The following is a 22,500-nucleotide window of genomic DNA, read 5'->3' as shown; positions in this document are numbered from 1 at the left end:
GATAAGCAATTTTTAAGTCAAAAATTTAGCTTCTTCATCACTGAGTAGAATAAAATACAAATTATGAATGTCCAACTACCTCTAGCCAAATCATTCAAGACTTTAAGCTTGAAAAAAATAAATAAAAATAACTAGAAATTCTTAAGAACTGACTAGTACACTACAAATGGCATAGCAGGGCTTAAATGAAGAATCTCAAAATCTAGGATCTGGTTCAAAATATGTAACAATTTACATGAACCCGAATGAATTATATTACCTCTGATCTTTAGTGTCTTCAACTGTAAAATGAGGCAATTACATAGGTAAATTGTTTCCTGTTTATAAAGTGAAGCTTTAAACATGCCTTTTCAAGTGACATCATTTCCTAGGGTAGAAAGGCTTTTAAGATTAAAAACTATATTACACTCATAAAATGTCTTGAAATTTAAAAGCATTGTACTGATAGTGGGACACACCTATCATCTCAGCACTCAAGAGATCAAAGCAAAAGATACCGATTTTGAGAACAGCTATGGAGGGCTACTGTAGCAAGTTCTAAGCTAGCCCAGTATAACAGTGAGACCCTGTCTCAAAATATCAAAATCAAAACAAAGTTTTAAAGTACAATTTCCCTGTAACACTGTAGGATACAGGTTGGTATCACAGCAGTGAGGTATCTCATTAAACAAATGCCCACGGTAGAAAGAATTAGAAAAGAGCCTCAATTAGACTCTAGGTATGTCTGGTTTATAATCCTATATTCTTTGATAGTCACTGCAAAGTCACATGCTGCTATATTTAGCAACAATTATTTTAAGTGTGGGGTAAAGGCAAGAACACAGGACATGAGGTCAGATTTTGATAATGTGGGATCACCAGAAGAAGGTATTAAGACTTAGCTTTTGTGTTACTGTTAGGCTGCCAAGTGAAGGGGAACACTCCAGACATGCTGACTGAAGACATTAACTGCAGTGGCTGCAGTCTTCATTGGGCACTTCCAGACCCCTCATCTATAGTGCCACTCCACCTTCCTCATCCTCCTTGCAGACGCTTGGTAGGAACCAAGCTACCAGAAAGAGGAAAGCAAAAGGGTTCCTACAGATGTCTTACCTCTGTATATTTTGTAATTTTTTTTTTTTTCAGAAAATGTAGTGTACTGTTTCTACAAAGGTATCAAGATCTAGATTCCTAACTTTGCGACTGACAGTTTCTGTGTTAGGCACTCAACTTTTCTCCAACTTAGTTCCTACGGCAAAGTGTGATTTTTTTTTCCAAGCCATGTCATGGTAACTCAGAACTTTAACTGAACCCTGAAGAAGCAGACAAAAAAAAAAAAAAAAAAGTCACTTATCTGCATTTTCAAAATATATCCAAGGCTGGTGTTAACTCAGACTTTTGAAAGCAACTACTACATCCTACACTACAAACACATCTCTGTCCTACCCATTTGGACGTTTCACCAGTGAGGAGTGGCCTGGAGTAAAATGGGCAATTAAAACCACAGGGAGGATGTGTTTATTGGGAACAAGGCCCTGAGTTCAATTCCCAAGACATTAAAGAAGAGAGAGTCTCTAGAAAGCATTTTTGGCCAGCACACCTAAGCCTGTAGGGATAGGAAGGGACATACGGATGAAAAGAAGGGAAATTAACTGCTGCCATACAGCACTATCCTAATTTACAGTAAAATGCCATTAACTTCAATAGATTTATATGCTGCAACGTCATTTACCAAGGAGGCCATATGGGTCTCCACACCTGACTTTCTCCTGCATAATGAATGACCAGTACTCTTTGTCCACCTTACTACATAATTATAAATTTAAGAGAAAAGGCAGCATCCTAGATCAGCACCACTGTGTCCTATCATGCCTGAGGAAAAGGTTCTAAAGGAGTAACAAAATTACCACCAAAAAGCCATTAACTTACTAGTACATAGGCCCTTTAAAGTTCATGGCCCCAAATTACTTCTCTTCAAATTTGTGCTGGGGCCTTCCTTTCTTTTGGAAAATAAAGAACAAGATTTGCTTTTAAAAAGGCATTCCAAAACACTGGGTAAATGAGGAAACTTCTCTTTTTTTATAAACAGTCACATTTACATAAGCATTCAGTAGAAGCTAAATAATGTGGGTAAGCCCACTTAGGTGTAACCATTTGCTCCCCACCACCGCCACAACCAAAAAAAGAGGAACCTTCAAAACCCTGGACCTGTGATTGGGTGAGTCTGCTTTCATTATATCAAAATCTATTTCACTTGTGACGCTAATATAAAAGTAGGCAAACATATGGTACCTTCGAGAACCAAAGTACTAATTCCAGTCATAGGCAAATATTTTAGAGACACACAATTTCACAACTTAGGAACAATCTACGTGAGAGGTGCCAACTTTACAGATCTGCTCATGGCTAACCATGAAGTTCTGTCAGAAGGCATGACACAGAGGAATGGGCACACACTGTACACAGCACATTCCCTTGGGGCCGGGATCACCCCACAGTGGGTCGATGAGGGCGGTAGGCAGTTTTTCATGAGAAATTCATTACACACACAAGTAAGCCACACAGACCCTGGAATCTGAGCAAGGGTCACCTCAAGTAAGTGGCAACAAATAGGACAGCGCCCTGTGCTACAAATCCAAAAAACTTCGGAAGAAACCAGAAACGTATCAGTGAGAAGTGTGACGGGAACATCCGACAGAAGAGGGGCCAGCGGTAAACCGAGGCTCTAGACCTAGGGAAGGGGAAATAGTTCTCCCTGAATCTGCAAGCTCACGCCCAGCCGGGACATAGCTGAAGCGGCCGCCCTCTGCTTACCTGGTGGACGTCATGACTTCACCTACCCGTCCCGCACCGCAGCGCCCCGCGTCCGAGGTCCGATGCTGAGCGTCTGCCCGGGTAGCAGTAGGTACCACAGCAACTGCTCCCCAGCTCTGGCACTCAGCGACGGAAAGCGCGTCCTCACACACCCCGCGCGCGGGCGGCCCGGGGCGAGCTGGCCCCACGCGCTGATTGGCTACGGCCAGAGGAGGGCGGACTCCCCGCCCCCGTCGGTCCGCTGCAGCCCCGCCCCCAGGGTTGAACGCGGAGGCTCGCTGCCCGCGGGGCTCGGTCAGGCTCGCTGCCACGCGGGCTAGCTGACCAGCCAGAGGGCTGGCTAGTGGGCACGGTGGCCATCTTGAGTCCTGGTAACCACCTCCCCTGTTGCCCTCCCGGCCCCACGGGGCAACAAGGTTGAGTGCCCGCCTCAAAAATGGCCGCGCCGCTGGCAACCGGGTTCGCAGTCACATGGGCGAGCTCAGGTCCCTTTAACTGTCTGGGGAAAGAGATGCTGTCAGGACAAATCATGGACGTGGTTTAACAGTCTGCAAAACCCCATCTGTAGACGAAACGCAGCCACCTGGGAAACCTCAGGCTGGGGAAAACTAAAAGCGTGGCAACAGCTGCAAGGCGCGCTGAATTCCAAGCTGCAGCCTCGGGTAGTCAGTTGCAGATGATGATCCCAAACGTTCTTGAACTTCAGAAACACTTAAACAGTTATCTAATATAAATGTATTTAGAGTTCATTAAACGGTGAATCAGAATCTAAGTGAGGTGAGGTCCAGACAACCGGTATTTTTAGTGTGTACCCAGGTGATCCACGTATGCACTAAATAAAGTTCATATCCTCCAAACCAAATTAGCCAATGCCCTATTTGCTACACATGTTAGATTGCCTCGCTTTCCCAAATACCCGAGCTGTGAAACAAGCATTTAAAGCTACCGCAAAGATTGATGTTAAAGTTTATGGTGAGCTACAGTGAGCTGGAAAACACAAGGGGTGGAAGTAAATGCTTTATGTCCCAAATAGCTTTTGTTTATTCCTTCTTTATTCTCTGTGTAATAATATTTATGTTAGCTGAGGACAACATCCAGCGGCACTCATTTACTGAGCACATACAATGGCGATCAGTTTCCTTGGTCTGACATCTATCAGAAACAAGTCCAACACTATCAAGGAATAGATGGGAGAGAGGGACTGAAGGCATGGCTCAGCAGTTTTTTCTTCTGAGTATGAGGACCTCAGTTCAATCTTCAGGGTCGCTAAGGAGAGGAGGGGAAGGGAGGAACATAGCTCAGTAGTTAAAGGCTGCTACCAAGGCTAGGACCTCCGTTCTAGTCTCAGAGCCCACTTGATGGAGGCATGTATTGTTGCCCATCCCCTGATCTCCAGATACATAGAAACCATGAAGAATGTCTCCACCCCAACAAACTTTTTTTTTTAATTTTTAAATGGGTGCCTGCTGTCAGGTGACTGACCTTCACGTCCCCTTATCTCAAGCAGCATGGCTTTCTGCTACAAGTCTCCTCCGCCCTTCCAGACAGTTTAAAGATTTACAGCTAGTCTATCTTGAGATTTTCATCTTAAACACTAATGAACTGTCCTTGAGCTTCAAAAAAAGGAGGATGGGTAGAGTGTCATACTGTGTACTTGGGAGCTGAAGGGATATCTCAGTAAAAAAGGGCACTTGCTACTCTTCCGGACCTATGTCCAGCTCCCAGCACCCACATTAGGTGGCTCACAAACACCCTATAACTCCACCTCCAGGGAATCCAGACTCCCTGGAACCCGCACACATGTGGCACACATCACACACACACATACAAATAAACAAAAATTTTGAAGGCACCAAGTAAATATAATGGACCTAACTTTTATGTTAAAAGTGAAGCAATGTGATTTTTCTTGAGGCTCAGAAAAATATATTTAGATGCCAGTCACTTGAGAAACTTAAACACAAAAACATTATTTCAACAAACTGTACTTAGATGTGATTGTTCCTTCAGAGTCAGTTGGGTAAGACAAACTGAAGAGGCTGAGGAATGAGCTAGGAGCAGGGCCCCCCGTGCACTGGTCCTCTCAACTGCTCTTCTGTTCACTTTATCTAATCTTGGTTTCGGAGGCTGCTATAAAGCAGACAGACAGCAAGCCCCAAGTAGCTAACTGACTTTAGATAGCAGAACAAAGGTGTGGACCCACCTACTAATCTTTTCAACAGACACTCCAGGCCCAGAAATAACAGTAATGCTCTTAAAAAGCAGCCAATCTGTTTTTAAGAGTACAATAAAATAAAAAAGCACTCCAGAACATTTTCAGTGGGAAGATGAATGAGCACAGTTTGGGAAAGCCTTTGCCAATGTGTATCAGAAATTCCATTTTTGAAGCAATTATTTATTAAAAAGTAGACCAATATGAACAAATATTCTGTATCGTTACAAACTTGATCATTAACAATACCAAAAATGTGTTATATACTGTAAACCAGTAGCAATGTAATATTTCAATAATAGAAAATCATAGGGCAATTATGAAATGTTTCCATATTTTTTCAAAGAAATAGGAAAATGCTCAAAGACATAGTATAAAATAAAAAAAGCAAAAATACAGAATATAATCGGTGATGCTAGACAAATACTCTATCTACCTAGATCCCCAGTACTTTGTCATCTTAAAATGGCTTAAAAAGGTAAAACATCCCTGCTCTTTAAAAAATCTATAATTTTAAGAATACACTAACAAAACTATCCTTATTTTTAGAGAATCTGGGGTTTTTTTGTAAATGTCTCCTTTTTCATGTACATTAACTTTCTTTTTAAGATTATTTATTTATTTGAGGTGTATGAGTACACTGCCACTATCTTCAGACACACCAGAAGAGGGCATCAGATTCCATTACAGATGGTTGTGAGCCACCATGTGGTTGCTGGGAATTGAACTCAGAACCTCTGGAAAAGCAGTCAGTGCACTTTACCTCTGAGCCATCTCTCCAGCCTATACATGAACTTTTAAAGACAGGATTAATAATAAAATATCTATGATTGTCTTGGTTAATTGCTTTGTCACAATTCTACAATAATAAAATAATATAATAATAAATAATAATAAAAAGTAAAAATACCACTATGGAGTTTTGCTTGAATAGCCTAGTTGTCATCACATAGATGTGGACTATTACCCACATGATACTTAAAAATGCCGCAGATCAACCCCCTACACACATCCCTGTACTAAATATTAAAAAGATTGTATTTTTAAAGCAATTTTTATCTTACTCATAAGAGAAATCTTTCAACTTGTGTCCCTGAATAAAATGATTTACCACAGGAGGCAGAGGCGACCTGGTCTATATAGTGAATTACAGGCCAGCCAGAGTTACAGTGAGACCCTGTCTCAAAACAAACAAAGGCATACCATAGTAAAAGGTACCAAAAATGGGGGGGGGGGGGGCTAGAAATGTGGGAGTGGGAATTCTTTGTTTTAATGATTTATTTGTATTGTTTTTTAATGAGGTCTATGTGTGTTGGGGTAGGGGTATGTGCATGTTAAGTGCAGAGGAGGCCAGAAGAAGACACAGAATGCCCTAGAGTTGGAATTACAGGCAGTTGTGAGTAACCTGACTTGGAGCTGAAGTCCAGTCTAGGGTCCTCTACTACCTACCTAGATCAGAATACAGTCTTAACCACTGAGCCACCCTTCCAGCACCAAGGAGATGGGAATTTTAATTGTGGGCCTGCCAAACACTTTCTAACCTTCAACATGCTTGATCATCAGCTTCCTTATCTGAAACACAAAGGAGTTCACTCTATGTGACATATCAGATTCACTTCAGTTCTTATTAAAGAAAGAACTGTGAACTTCCATCCCAATACAGACTGAGTTGTCTGTAACAGTCCTGGCTGTCCTGCAACTCCCTTTGTAGACCAGACTGGTCTCAAACTCACAGAGATCCACTTGCCTCTGCCTCCTGAGTGATATGACTAAAGGCATGCGCCACCACATCCACCTCCTGAGTTGTCTTTTTTTTAGTTAGAAAGGGCCATTCAAATAAATACTGGAATATATAGCTATCTCAAGACATGCTACAAGAAGTTGACTATTAGATTATCTGCATATTCTTAGGTTATATTTCATTTTAATGTTCCATTTTCAAACAATCTTTAAATGGAACCTGACAATTCATTGGAGATTTTGAAGTATACGATAACACTTGAGTGACTAAACTTTAGTAAAAATTTTTAACAAAATTTTCTCAGGCATATCCACACAAGTGTTTAATTTTCAGTGAACTAGTGCTCAATGAAAACTATATAAAAGTACACAACACTGCTTCCCAAGCATTCATTAATTCATCAAATATTTACTGAGTATGGTGCACACCTTTAATCTCAGCACTAGGGAGGCAGAGACATGTGGATCTCTGAGTTCAAGACCAGCCTGGTCTATGTAGCAAGTTTCAGGCCAGTCAGGACTACACAGTGAAATCTTGTCTAATACAAGTATACACTCTACATATGTACCTCAATACACATACACACATAATACATATATATGTGTATGTATCATTTCCTCCACTGTGCCAGACACTAGATATCCAGCAAAGATAAGCAATTCTCCTTTTGTAGAATTTACATTCAGTCTAAAGTGTTACAGATGAATAACCAAGTAATAAACAAGAACCACCAAATGATCAAAAGTGCTATATGAGCGGTACATAGGGTCTTGTGCTCACAGATAAGCATTAGGGGAACTAGACGTGTTAAAAGAATGAGGCTGTTTTTTCAAAGGAAGGGATGCATAACTTGTTATCCAGCCAGAGGCTGAGAGTGGATGTGGTTAACAGCCTGGTGACCCCTGCACTATCTGTGTGGTCAAGACCACATTGGACTCGCCCCTAGACACTTATCATGAGCTTGTCAATATATAGAACCTATCTCTAAGGAAGGTGTCACATGTAGTCAATCTACATAAACCATCTTTATGGAGAGTGTCACATGTAGTCAATCTAAAAGTTTTCACTAAATTGTGCTATGCTTAAATATGCCTAAAATAAGCCGCTCCAAGTCAGATTCCTGAATTTGAACCAGCAAGGGCTACTTAGTTGTGCTGAACTGAACTGCCTTCCTGCCTCTCACAGACTGTCACTCTGCTGGCCATGGTGGTATTCAGAGAATTACAACCAAGATATCAATGCAGGGAATGTCTTTGCATTGGATCATCAAGGAAGTTCTCTCTCTTCCAAGGGAGAACCCTATGAATCCTATGTGGGGAAGCCCATTCCACACAGGGCAAACCTAAAAGATCTCAACCAGCACTGTAAAGAAAAACAAATAAAAAAGACATTATCTGGCCACAGATCTATAAGATACAATGAGCCTAGAAACATGACAAGAAGCCACTGTCATTAAAACAATGGAAAACTGATCTTTATATGTGTTGAGTGGAGAAGAGAAGCAGGAAAGCAAAAAATCAGGAGCTGGGTTCAGCAACCCAGGGGATGCATGCAAGTGCTCTGACACACAAAGATAGGAAGGGATGTGAAGTGGACGGATCTGGGAGTCATTAGCTAGAGGACTAGACATGGAGGATGGAGCTCTAACTCACTGATAGACACTGGGAACTTGGGAGACTAGAGTCAAAGCCAGGGGCAGAGATCTAGGAAACACAACTTATTTTCTAGTCCGTCTTGAACCATAATACTTTCTGTTGTTGTTCTTGTTGTTTTAAGATTTTTAAAGTATTTTAAAGATTTTAAGTATTTTGCCCACATGTATGTAAGCGTACTACGTGTATGCAGTGCCTGTGGAGGCCAGAAGAGGGCCTAAGAATCCCTGGAACTGTAGCTACAGCCTATTATAAGCCACCCTGTAGGTGCTGGGGACTTAAAGTCCAGCTCTATCTCCTAGGGCAGCAAGTGCTCTTAACTACTGAGCTATCTCTCCAGCCCTGTTTTCTATGTTATTTCTATGTTATTTGACTTGTGTTTGCAGTTTCACTGGGACAACAGCCTAAAGGTGAACAACTCTACTTGAGCATCTTCTAGCAGCCTCAGGTATGTAAAACTTGCTGCCTTAATTTATACTATGCTCAATGCTGTTTTTGTTGCAAGTTCTTACCCATTGGAATTACAGCAGCCCCGGCAGGAAATGCCTTACTATCACATTTTACATTTTACGGAGGAAAAAATCAGAAGCTCAAAGTGGCCAAATTATTTATTTACTTCTTATCATACTTCATAGACCAGAAATGCAAGCCATGGCAGACTGACTTCTGAACTGGGGCTAATTATATATAGGATGGAAAACAGTGTTCTTACTGGTGTAAACTCAAGGTGTTCTGACAAGTCTGAGACTTTTATAAATACCCAAAGTCTCACACAATTTTACCCATGAGGCAGAAATTCAGTCACACACAGCTTTCTAAGTAGCTACAGCTTCATACAAACTATGTTTATTGTTTTTCTTAGATCTCAGGTTTTGAATTTTTCAACCACAGTCTCATTTATGTCAGAATGACTTTTTTTTTTAAATCAAAACAAAACAAACTTTTCTTTCCCACCCTCCAAGAATTTAGGAGCCAACAGAGTATGACAGCATTCATACATAATCCCAGCCATGAGGAAGCTGAGGCAAAAGCACAAAGTTTGAGGCCAGCCTGGAGTACACAGAAAAAAGACTGCTTCAAAAAATGAGGGGTGGGGGAAGAATAGCCAATTGACTATTAAGCTAAGTAACTAATCTCAGACATTTAGCTTGTTGTACAAATCAATTTAAACATCAGTAAAATCATTTCATACTAAGAGTTTAGGAGCCTCAGAAGTGACCATAAATGTTCACAAGGGTTCCATTGTTACAAGTTTTTAAATATCAGCCAGGTATGTCCTTTGCTAACTCCTGCTGCTTACCATTTTCCACAGGAGAGGAAAGTTGAGTGTGGGCTCTGATACAGAATGCATTGATGAAAAATGTTCTGAAAAATAACCACATCTACCTCGTTGGTTCTGAAATGATGGGGCTAGAGAGATAGCTCAGTAGTTAAGTGCACTGGCTACTCTTCCTGAGGACCTGTGTTCAAGGGCCAGTGCCCAAATGGAGGCTTACAACTATTTGTAATTCCAGTTCCATAGGATCCAAAAATTTCTTCTGGCCTCCGAGGTCACCAGGCATGCAGAGACATGCATGCAAGCAGAAATGCCCATACATCATCATCATAATAATTTTAATTTAAAAATCTTTCTCAAGAGAAATGGCTCAGTGGTTAAACACACACCTATGTTAGGTAATTCTCAAAGGCCTGAAACTCCAGCTCCAGAGAATCTGATGCCCTCTTCTGGACTGAGGGCACGTGCACCCACATGTGTACAAACCCACACACATTACAAATAAACAAAAATGAAGTAAAATTTCAAGATAAATAAAAATAAATGAAAATAAAAGGATTCCTCAGCACATGGGCAGCAGAGGCAGGACTGTGAGATCAAAGCAAGCCTGGGCTATGGAGACACACACTGTCTCAAAACACAAAGTTGACTGATTAATTAAAAGTCACCTTAGAGTGGCAGCCCATTCCTGTGATCCTGGAGACTGGAGCAGGAAGGTTGTGAGCTTAGGACACATATTAAGATTCTGTCTCAGAATCTGTTTTTGCTTTTGTTTTTCCAGACACTGTTTCTCAGTGTACTCCTGGCTGTCCTGGAACTCACTTTGTACTGCAGGCTAGCCTCAGACTCAAGAGATCCACCTACCACTGGCTCTCTGCTGAAACTAAAGGCATGTACTACCATGCCTGTCATAGAATATTTGACATAACTCAAAGAATAACAGAATTAAAATCTTAGATTTAAAAAAATATATATTGGATACATACTTCAGTCCCATTCTGAATTTCTGACCCACCAACTCTTGTAGCTTAACAAAAGCCCCTAACTTTGAAATAGGAAAGCACATTCTCTGCGAAGACTACATTTTATACTGTAGTTACTTTCTTTTTTTCTTTCTTTTTTTTTTTGTTTTTTTGTTTTTGTTTTTGTTTTTCGATTTTTTCAAGACAGGGTTTCTCTGTGTAGTCCTGGCTGTCCTGGAACTCACTCTGTAGACCAGACTAGCCTCAAACTCTTGAACCCAGAAATCCGCCTGCCTCTGCCTCCCAAGTGCTAGGATTAAAGGCGTGCGCCACCACCGCCCGGCTCTGTAGTTACTTTCTACCCCCTTCTTCTTCCCCTTCTGCCCCTCATCCAGGGAAAGGTCTCCTCAGTAAGTTATATCAGTCTGGCCTCAAACCCAAGGTGCCCTGCTTAGCTTCCTTAGTGCTGAAAATTATAAGAATTTGCCACCAAATAGGTTTCTGCTTCTCTTTTATAAACTACTGAGTCACAACTTAGTCTGAAAAATATTTCAGTCTGTACTCTTTCTTCACAGGTGGACACACAAACCTTGAACAAAACCCTTTAAGACCTTAATATCCTGATTCCTAACCCAAAGCTCTTTTCTTTGTACCATGCTAACAGCCCAAATGTATTACAATTTATATCCAGAAGTTTCCCACAAACTCACATATCTCAGAATATGTGAAAAACTGAAAAGCTAAAAGGAGGTCACAAAGGAATTAGGAATAGCTGAAAGAACTAAGAATGTTTCTCTTTTTCAACTGTATCTTGTTTTCTTTTTCCCTTCCTCATTCACAAATCTATTTCCCCCTTCTATTTCTTTTTTCCTATGTTTATGAAACAGGATAAAAATGAAATTTTAGGATATTTTAAATACTAAAGAAATTTTACAATCATACTTTTAAAAATAAGCTACCCGGGGAAAAGCTGGAGAGATGGCTCAGCATTTTAGAGCACTGGCTGCTCTTCCAGAGGACCCATGTTCAATCCCCACACCCACACTATGGCTCACATCTGTAACTCCAGTTCTGGGATACCCAATGCTTTCTTCTGGCCTCTGTGAGCACCAGTACCCACAAGAAGCATGCAGAAATGCACACAGGCAAAACACTCATAAACATAAAAAAGTTTTAACTAAGCTACCTGAAATTTTAACAATTCTTTATAGAGGTTACTTTTTATTTGTTTTTTGTTGTTTTGTTTTATGATATTTTGAAACAGTGTCTCACTATGTAGTCTTAACTAGCCTAGCACTCACTATTTAGGCTGCTTTCAGGTCATAAAAATCTACTTGCCTCTGCCCCCTGACGGCTGACACTATTTTTTTTTCGTTATTTTCATTTTTTTGCATGTATTATGTGTATGGATTCACAGGTGCTCTCTGTCCACCATGTGGGTCCTAGAGAATGAACTCAGGTCATCAGGCTCAGTGACAAGCACCTTCACCTGCTAAGCCATGTCACTAGTCCTGTTTGTTTTTAAGACAAGTGTTGCTATGTAGCCCATGTTGATTTAAAAATTCAATCCTCCTGCCTCAGCTTGCTTAGTGCTAGGGATTCACCATTACTGAAGCTGAAAGTTTGGGCTTTTTTTTCTTTTCTTTTAATTGCTCATGGCTCAAGACTATTTGTTACAGTGGGTCATTTCTAAAGCAAAAGATTTTTCATCTCTGCTGTTTTGATAGGATTTTAAATTATTAACAGTATTAACAGATTATCAGCATCTTAGAAGATTACTAGTAATTGTTCCCTGTCTAAGACAGGAATACTGGCTAAAGCAAAAGCCTATTTAATGTTTTAATCCTATACATCACTGTTGATTGTTGTTTTAGATGTCAAAATTGTGAATAATTGATAAAAAAAAATGTTATAATAAAGACATAGTGCAGGTTAAGTCCTAGTCCTGAAACTTAATGCATGATTATAGGCACAAGATTTAAATTCTCTGAACGGGAGTTTCTGCATTTTTATCCTGTAAAGACTTTCTTTTTATATTTTATATGTGCATTTGCACAAGCATACAACATGTATAGATATGTATTTGCTTAAGTCCATGGAGTCTACAAAAGGCACCTGGTGCAGGTGCTGGCAACCAAACTAGGGTCCTCTGAAAGAAGAGTAAGCATTTGTAACTGCTGAGCCGTCTCTCCAGCCTCCATTCTACCTTACTTTAATAACTAATAATACTAAAAAGATAATATTCAAATTATTAGAATCAAGGAAAAAGTACAAAATCTCTGAAACAGACTTAAACTCATCAAAAAGTACTCTCTTACTGGGACATTTTAACTAAAAAGCACAAGCAACATTGGCTTTTCCACATTATTAATTAGAAAATACAAGCTGCTCAAAATTCAAACTCAATGAATGAAGGCACCGGTAAAACATACCATTAAGTGTATGCCACAGAGAATATTTATTCCTGGGTGGAAACACTACATCTGCAGAGCTGAGATGGCTCAGCAGATGAAGGTATGTGCTAAGCATCATAACTGGGTTCAGTCCCCAGGACCCAGAAGGTAGGATAACCAATTTCCATCAAGTTGTCCTTTGACCTCAGCAAACATGAAATGTGGCACAGAGGGGTACACATATTTAAATGTAAAACAAAAACAAATCAGTAAAATAATTTAAACTTCATGTGTAAAAGAAAACTGGAAAATCAAAAGTTTAAACCTGATTACAAATCACATCTTCAAATAGTGTGTGTACCTACTGTGTACAGAATTCACTTTAAGAACTTCCAATTTGTAGTTTTGTACTGTAATATAAACAGCAAAGAAGGATGAGTCAGAGACCCTGAGTGTGACATGAGCCCCCACTATGAACTCTGTTTGTTTGCCTGTTTGTTTGGGTTTTGTTTGCTTGTTTTGGAGGGATTCCAGATAGTTTGTCTGTGTAGCCTTGGCTGTCCTGGAACTCAATCTGTAGACCAGGCTTGCATGAAGGAACGCTTGACTTTTGGATTTATTCCTCAACTAAGGGCAGTTTAGATGGTGTCAGAAGTATCAATAAGAAAATGGAAAAAGAAAGTCATTATCATTTTCTTTAAACATGTTATTTTCATCTAAAACAAAATCCTAAGAAAACCAATGCTTCATTTGTTTCAGAGTATATTACAATGTTTCAGAGTATAATTACAAGCTAAAGTTGTGGGATCAAATCTCACCTCTGATATTTAGTAACTAGTAAACTAGCTGTTTTTCCCTAAATAAATTAATCTCTTTGGACTTCAATTCTCACAACAATGTGAAACAAATACTACACTCTATCTTCTTCACCAAGCACTAAAAATCTGGAGTCTAAACCATGTCTGGTGAGTTTCCAATAAAATTATATGCAATTCTGAATCACCATTTCCAAATTTATCTGGCTCATCCTGATCTGTGATTGCTTTCACAACCACAGCCAAGATCTGCAGGAAATACCAGCTGCAGAAGGGAACACTTACAACCGCCCTAGGATTTGCACTCAGCCCTCTCCCTACCGTTCTCCCAAATCCCATTCCCTTCAGCCTTTCCAAGCAGCCCTTGGGGAATAAGGCTGAGAGAATCTGTATTAATGTAATTGAAAGAAGCAACCTCATGCCCAAAGAAAGGCATGTAACTTCTTCCCAGCATGTGGGAGGCAGTATTAGAGGAACTCTGTGGATTCAGGACCAGACTGGTCTCCTAAGAACTTACAGGCAAGCCAGGGAAACACAGTAAGGACTCTTGTCTGAATGAGAATTTTTAAAAAGACAAGATAATGGCCAACAAGGAAACAGTTAAATGCCTCTGCATCTGACTTGATATTTACAAGATGTCACCAAGTCTTCTCCAGAATGCAGGCAGGCTTCACAAAAACTATAGTCAAAGGGTTCAGGTGTGTGTGAAGGGATACTGCACAGTCAGGGAAGGGAATTCGGGCACACAGATCCTTGTCTGTAAGTACAGAAATCTACTTCTCTACAAAGCACCCTTCAGCTAGGGTGGTGGTATACTCCTGATATCCAGCACCTGGGAGGCTGAGGAAGGAGTATCCCTGCAAATTCCTGAGCCACACTGGGAGCTCAAGACTATCCTGGGCTACCTGGGAGGACTCTGTCTCAAAAAAAAAAAAAAAAAAAAAAATTTAAAAAAAAAATTAAAAAAGCAGGTGGAGCCCAATCCCAGGACCCATACAATAGGAGAGAACTGATTCCTACACATGTGCTATGGCATACAAGCGTTCTTACACACACAATCAATCAATCAATCTCTCTCTCTCTCTCTCTCTCTCTCTCTCTCTCTCTCTCTCTCTCTCTCTCTCTTTCTCTCTCTCTCTAAAACTTAATTAGAAAGAGAAAGGAAATCCTTAGGATATAGAATGAACTCATCCAAAGTCCATTCATTGTATCATCCAGAAAACCTATTCCCCTATCCACTCATTAAAAAATGACAAATCATTTCCTTTGTGTTCTTTAAAGTACTATTTGATTCTAAACATTTAGTACTTACTGGATGTAATAATAAACCTGTGCTTTATGATAGCAGTTCAGATCTAAACAGTCCAATTATATACATTTACACGAGGGTTAAGTAGCAGACAAGTCCAAGTGGAATTTGTTAATGTATGCTTTAATGGGCCTTCACATGCTATCCCAAACTAAAAATACACTAACCAGTTCATTGCGAGTGTGTAAAAACAGAGACTTAGTCTCAAATAGAAAGCTGCCTTACCTTTATGGAGTAACAGAGTCATACTAAGAACTAAAATTGATAAGATCTCAGCTGTGCTGGGGAAAAACAATCTTGAAAACTGTTTTAAAAGGACTTAAGACTTCTTTAATCATGGCTCTAAGCCAAGAATGTGTTCAAATCTCTAATGTGATTAACTTCAAAGACAGCACATGAGCACTGTTTATTTGTCAAAGAGATCATTTCCTTGTATTTCAATGCAATGGTTGTTTATCCCAGCTCTGGGGCTCAAGGAATGAAATGTTTATTTTTGCTATATTTATCAAGCTTAAAGAAATTTGAGAAAACTTTGGACATCTGCATTAATCCCTCTACAATATTCTATTTACAAGTGACACCTTCTGGGTGAGTTATTAGACTCAAACTTTTTTTTTTTTAATTAAAATGCTTAAGGCCAACCACGGCATTGCTCACTAGTTGCACGGCATACTGCATTACACAGCACCCTGGAAATCTAGGGCTGTGTCACTGAACTTCGCTGCTTTCAAACTCTAATCAGAGTCTGCAAACAGCCTCACTAACTAAGGACCTGCTAACCCAGGGGAAAAGATTCACCATTTCAATAGATAACTAAAACATTGTATGTAAAGTCACTCTATCAGAAAGTCCACTTCTCTACCAAACAAGCAACTCTAGTATATTAAAAAAAGAAAACACTAACCATCAGGCTTTAATAAAGTTTCTGTCTATATAGGAGATGTAGGTATGTGTGGAGGGAATTTTCTCTATGGACAAATGCAATCAACAGCTCATTAGTCTCAAAACAAACCAGGAATTCAACCTAGAAATGGATTTCTTAGCCACAATGCCTTCTAGTATCAGATTGATTTGATTTTGTACATCAGTTTATTCCATGTAGCAAAGAAGGTAAAAGGTCATGGAACCATGAAGTATTTTCAGGTTCTATCTACTGCCAAAGAGGTAAGAATTTGAAACTAATACAAAAGTCCATTCTCTGTCAGCAAATGCTACAAACAAAGGCTTAAATACTGTTTTTATTTAATTATGTTTGTTTATAGATTATCAGAACATAGCCCTGGCTAACCTGCAAACAACATAATAGAATTCCTAAAACTTGTCCTCTGACATCTACAGACCCGGGTTGGGGGGGAGACTTGGATTAAAAATGTTTTAAGAATTCATTAATTCAACAAAAACCACATCTAGTTACACTACAGCAAAAGGAACAGTTAGGAGGGCTAAAGGCTGCCCATCTAGTTTGCTGACTTCAATCCACACTGGGTGAAATAAAACACATGGATAGAGCACACAGCCATAAAGCATGATACAAAGTGCAAACACCAGAGGAACCCTGTGCAAGCTGAGTAGGAAAGTTATAGTTACTGGACCTTGAAGAATGAGGCTTTTTTGTTGGATTGATTGATCTGCAGGGCTGCCTTACGTATTTTCTTTATGTGCTATATATACTACATGAAGTTTTTCTCTTGCTATGAGGATCACACCACCTCACTCTATTCTCTTCAAGGTCCTGGAAGCAATGACTGTACTGGCTCACTCAAGACTAACAGCTGCTTCCTCCGTATCTATGGACACCACCTCCACTGACTGACTCCCCACATACACTAGCTCCACTAATTCCCACACCCACGCAGATGGTCTGTGGGAGGAAGTAAGAGTGTATCCAAGGATAACCAAATATTTACAGGTGTTATATCTTCTTGATAAAGTGTTGCCTTTATTAATATGCAGTGTCCCCCTTTATCTCTCTAATTAGTGTGGCTTAAAGTTTACTTTAGCAAATGTAAGGGTAGCTATGTCTGCTTTTTTACAGCTTCCATTTGCTGGGCAGTTTGGTTTTTTTCTTCATTCTTTGATATTTAGTTTTTGCTAGCTTTCTTTTCCCTGGAAGACAACATATACTTGGTTCCTTCTTTTTAATCCAAGCCATTAGTCTACATCTTTTTAATGGTAAGATGAGGCCATTTCCATTATACTTAAAATTATTACAGAAAGGGTGTTTGTTATTTCCTATAAATTGTTAATGGTGTTCTGGTTTGCAAATCAATGGTATTTCTTTTTGTTCTCACACTACTTTAGAGATTTTCCCAAGTCTAGTTTCCTTTCATGAAGTGTACACTTCTATGTACTCAGGTGGAAGAGGCCATCTTGCCATGACATGAATCAAATCTTAAAGATCTCATCCTTGGCTACATAGTAAGTTCAAGGCTAGCTTTGGCTGCAGGAAACAAAATAGCAAGTAACATAAAAAAATCATTGAATCTGCAGAAATTCAAACACTACACAAGTGACTACTCACTCTTCATTTCTTAAATCCAGAAAACCATGTGTGTTTAGAATTCAGAATGTTACAGATCTTCGGAAGGCTGACACTAACAAATTTTATAAAATGCCCTAGAGGGATTCATGTAGTGTGCCATTTAACAGATACTTTTGACAGTTACAGAACAAAAAGTATACATTTGCCTCAGATAGCTACTACAGAAAGCTTCATATTAGTTTGTTTCACTGCTAAAATGATTCATTTCTAATGCCCTGGCTACTTTAATGTCAACTTAACTCAAGCTGAAGTCATCAGGAAGGAGAGACACTCACTTAATGCCTCCATAAGCTCAAGCTGTGGGCAAGCCTGTGGGCATTTTCTTAATTATCGACTCATAGGGTAGGGCCTGGACCATTGTGGGTGGTACCACCCCTAGGCTGGTGGTCCTGGGTTCTGTAGAAAAGCAGGCTGAGCAAGCCATGAGAGCAAGTCAGTACACAGCACTTCTCCATGGCCTCTGTTATTAGCTCCAGTCTCCAGGTTCCGGCCAGCTTTGAGTTCCTGCCCTGACTTCCTTCAATAATGAACAGTGATGTAGGAGCATAACCCAAATAAACTCATTCCTTCTCCAGATGTTCCATTACAGCAATGGTAAGCCTAACTAAGACATGCAACTTTAAATTTTTCTGCCAGTTTCCAGGGCTTTGGGATTTCAGAAATACGAATCAAAAGATTACAGCCTACAATAAAGTCATAACAATTATTTTGTTTCAAATATATTTGGTGTCACCAGTATGGTACACCATATTGTATGGTGATATTTACCCATTCAGCACCTGGCCAAATATGTATTTAGTGAACATCAAATTCTCCAGGTTAAATTCAAGAGCCCTAATCAGCACGTTTGATGGCTGATTTTGGCTATCAAGTTGACTGCATCTGGAATCAACTAAAACCCAAGCAGCTGGGCAATCTGTGAAGCATTTTCTTGATTGGATCATTTGAGGTGGGACAACCTGTGAGAAAGCCACACCTCTGCTGGCAGGCTACTTAAAAGACCATTGACGAAGGAAGCCTTTGTTTGTTGCCTGTTTGCCTTCACTCTTGTTGGCAAGTTCAACTGTCTTGTTCCAGAGCCAATCCCACACAGGTGTTAAAATCTAGTTTTTACAAACTGTGACAGGGATTAAAGACTGTCCCAAGATTTTCTTGAGATTCCAACACCAGATTAGGACTTCTGAGACATCATCCAGCCTTGTGAAGTAAACAACTACCAGAACCTTGGTTTTTCCTTCAGTAAAGATCCACTGTTGGACTGCTTGGCCTTTACATTTTATGTATTTGGTTTTTTACATTCTATCCTATTCCTTTAGAGAAGTTAACACACATGCACACACACACACAATCCAACAACCTCACAATTCTTTTACTTAAATACAACTATTATTGTTGGGGATTGGTTCTAATGCTTTGAATTAATCTGGCCCCCCAAATCGGGAATTTGTTCATCCAATCGCTGAAGGTCCTTGTCCCCATTGGGTTTTTGATAAATCAATAAAGAGGCAATGGCCAATGGCTGGGCAGATAGACTGAGGTGGGACTTTGAGACTGGCGTGGGCTAGGAACCAGGAGAGGAAGGAAGCAGAAATCAACCTGATGGGGAAGAAGACCAGACCTAAAGGCCCACTGACATATGAGAATCAGGGAGAGTGGTCACATGGGCCACTTCCTCAATCATATTTGGGGTAGCAGAGATGAAATATAGATTTTAAAAGACGTTAACTCAGGAGTACCAGAGGGGAGTGTTTGCTAGCAGTGGAAAGTATTAGAAACGCCCAGTCATTAAGCTAGCCATGACATATCAAAATTAAGCTAACATATACCACGCGTGCGTGCATGTGTTCGTGAATGTGTGTGTGCGTGCATTCGTGGTGTGTTTGCAAATCCAGAGAGGCCCTGGGTGGGTGAGAGGAGCTCATTATGCTGTCCAGGCTAGCCCCCAACTCCTGTACTCAAGTGATCCTTATGCCTAAACCCTTCAAGTAAGGGTTGGACTACAGTGCCACACCACACTACCCAGGTATCAGAATTAATTACTAATATTCCACGTTTTTATACAAGTCAATATAATTAGAATTGAACATATCTATATTCTTAGTATGTTTTTTGTTTTGAGGTTTGGGGATTTTTTTATTTGGTTTTTGTCGTTGCCATACTAGCAAAATACCCCTTCAACCAGAGGAATTTGGCTTCTCTTAAAAGTCAATACATTCTGAACCATCACCTCTGCCATACTTTGCCACCCTTTATATCACTTTTTTGGACTTCCAATACATATAAACTTGTACCTTTCCTATTTATATTCCTATCCTAATACTTCTTTTTTTAAAAAAAAAAAATCTTGTTTGAGACAGTATATCATATAGCCTAGGTCCATATTATATAGCTGAGGATCATCTTGAATTATTTGTCGATTATTCTAAAAAAAAAAAAAAAAAAAAAAAAGACAGGGTCTCACTAAGTATCCTTGGCTGGCCCAGAACTCACTATGTAAACCAAGCTGGCCTGGAAATCATAGAGGTCCACCTGCCTTGGTCTGGTTCCACCCCATGCTGGGATTACAGGTGTGCATCACCACACTCAGTGTCAAATACTGATACTCCTACTTCACTCCCAAGTCTCTCTCCTCTGTCACTTCTCTTTTTATCAAGCTGGAAAATAAACACAGAACCATCCTGAACCCGAGCCCACTCTTTATTACTGAGCTACACCACAACTACAATACTGTTCTCCAGTTCACTCATTTTCCTTTCAAAACCATCCCTTCTGAATCTGTTTTTCATGTGTGGGTTTATTTAATTCTGAGAACTTCATCTCTAAACCCATCTATTTCATGTTTACATATTTCTTATTCGTAACATCTTGCTTGGTTTTTGATGACTACTTCTGCTTCGATGGATTTTTAAAATAGTCATTTTTAAATCATTCTTATATTTCCATTAGATTTTCAGTGAATTTATCTCCTGATGGCTGTAACTATTTTCTAAGGGTCTTCCTTCTTTCCACTATCTCAGACTTTTTCCTTCTTCTCCCAGTAATTTTAAGGCAGGTGACCATAGTTACAGAGTCTATGACCTCCAAGCTCAGTGCTCTTGTACTAGGTAACAGTAGGGAATTTACAGTTCCTGATGCTGAGCCATCTGGCAGTGGGGCCACTTCTGTCTTCACTTCAGGCCCACAGCTTTTTAAAGCAACAGTGGAGAGCAGATGAGCTCAGCCTTCTCTCAGACAACCGAAACCCAGGTCCCTGTTTCACCTAGGGTCTCTGGCTTCGGCTCCCGGACCATGTTACTTGCACCAGTTCCTAAACCCACAGCCTAACTCTACATCTCATCTCCGTTACCTTTCTTAATTTTAGGGGGCCTGTTTGTCATTTACGGGTTCCTCTGACCAAATTTACTAATTGCCTAGGCTGGCCCAGACTTATTATCCTCCTGCCTCAGACTCTCTCATGCTGTTATGACTTGTGTATACCACCAAGTCTATTTCTGTTTCTTTTTAAAATTTACTGGTGAAGAATTTGGAGTTGAGTAGGACATCATGACAAGATAAGCAACATCACGATACTAGCAGCTGTTCAACATTTGTTTTAGATTTACTCAACATTTACTATGTTTTATATTTATTTTCTTAATATCTAATAATCTTATGAAGTAGACACTCTTATTAAATCCATTTAGAAGTGAGGAAAGAGATGCACAAAGCAAGTAAACAATCTTCCCAAGATGATCACCTATTAGGAGCGGGAATCTGACCAAATGTCTGGTTTCCAGAAACCACAACCTTACCCACCGCTGCCTTCCACCCTGACTTGAACACTCTTTGTAAGTGTTTCCTTCACATACATACATACATACATACACACACACACACACACACACACACACACACACACCAAATGTGAGCATTCTGCACACAGACAGGATTTTAATCAAAAAAGGAAAATGGAGCCTTGTTCTGGGATGGTTCAAGCTTACTAGCTTTAATGCCAGTGAGAGCCCTTCTTTTGTGAGAGCCCTTTCCATGTTCCTTGAGCTCAAGCATTTCCAGGCCTATCCCTGGATACCTAGGACTAGTCACACGACTGGTCTGTCTCTCCCTCTCTCCCTCCTTCCCTCACTCCTAAAACATTTACTGCACCCCAGTACATAAAGCCCAGAAAACGACCTTATGCAAACTGTCTCTGAAAGAATTTGTTTTCTATTCCTTCATAGCCTAAAGCCTAGAGGATTAAATTGTAAATATAAGAGAAAAGTTTATAGCTAGAACCAGCAAACTTGATTTTAGCCACATTAATAAAGGTATAGGGTTTGGAAAGGTTTAAAAGGGTGAAGGGTACCTATCAGTCCTACTCTGTATAACAACAGACTTTAATTGACTGGTTATAACGACCAGACACTGTGCAATACACTAGAGACTTTTTTTGGTCTGAATGTATTTTCCTCATTTAATCCTCTTTACAGACCACTATAGGAAACACGTGCTCTTGTATTCTTTTAGAGAGTTTCCCAAAGCAGTAAATGTGTTTTATAAGGCATCACTAAAGTTCTTCTCTGATTACCTGTGACTTGTTTTGGGTTATAATGCAATTTTAAGACCCAGGATGTACTGTGATATAGGAGACTGAGGAAAAGAAAAATAGGAGTGTGTGAGTGAAATGCTTAGGAACCAGTATTTGGGAAAAGCTCAGTATTTGCTGTTTAGAAATTTCGGTTTGTTTCCTTTTAAGTAAACCCTTAAACAATCTTTGTGTGTGTGTGTGTGTGTGTGTGTGTGTGTGTGTGTGTGTGTGTGTGTGTGTG

At 39.9% G+C, this 22,500-nt stretch overlaps 1 protein-coding gene across 2 annotated transcripts in view; it reads right to left on the bottom strand.

Annotated features, from left to right (window-relative positions):
* Adk (adenosine kinase) overlaps window positions 1–22,500 on the bottom strand; it is a 407,949-nt gene that overhangs the window by 380,507 nt on the left and 4,942 nt on the right. Inside the window, exon 1 of one of the 2 annotated variants that reach the window (XM_028758527.1) lies at window positions 2,794–2,935. The exons of the other annotated variant lie outside the window; for it this stretch is intronic. Within the exon in view, the coding sequence (XP_028614360.1) occupies window positions 2,794–2,807 (14 nt within the window). The 5' untranslated portion in view covers window positions 2,808–2,935. Of the gene's footprint in view, window positions 1–2,793; window positions 2,936–22,500 lie in introns of those variants that run through there. 2 annotated transcript variants of the gene reach the window in all.

The sequence above is a fragment of the Grammomys surdaster genome, unplaced genomic scaffold, assembly GCF_004785775.1.
Source record: "Grammomys surdaster isolate TR1022 unplaced genomic scaffold, NIH_TR_1.0 126198, whole genome shotgun sequence".
Lineage (NCBI taxonomy): Eukaryota > Metazoa > Chordata > Mammalia > Rodentia > Muridae > Grammomys > Grammomys surdaster.
This window is presented reverse-complemented; position numbering and strand designations above follow the sequence as displayed.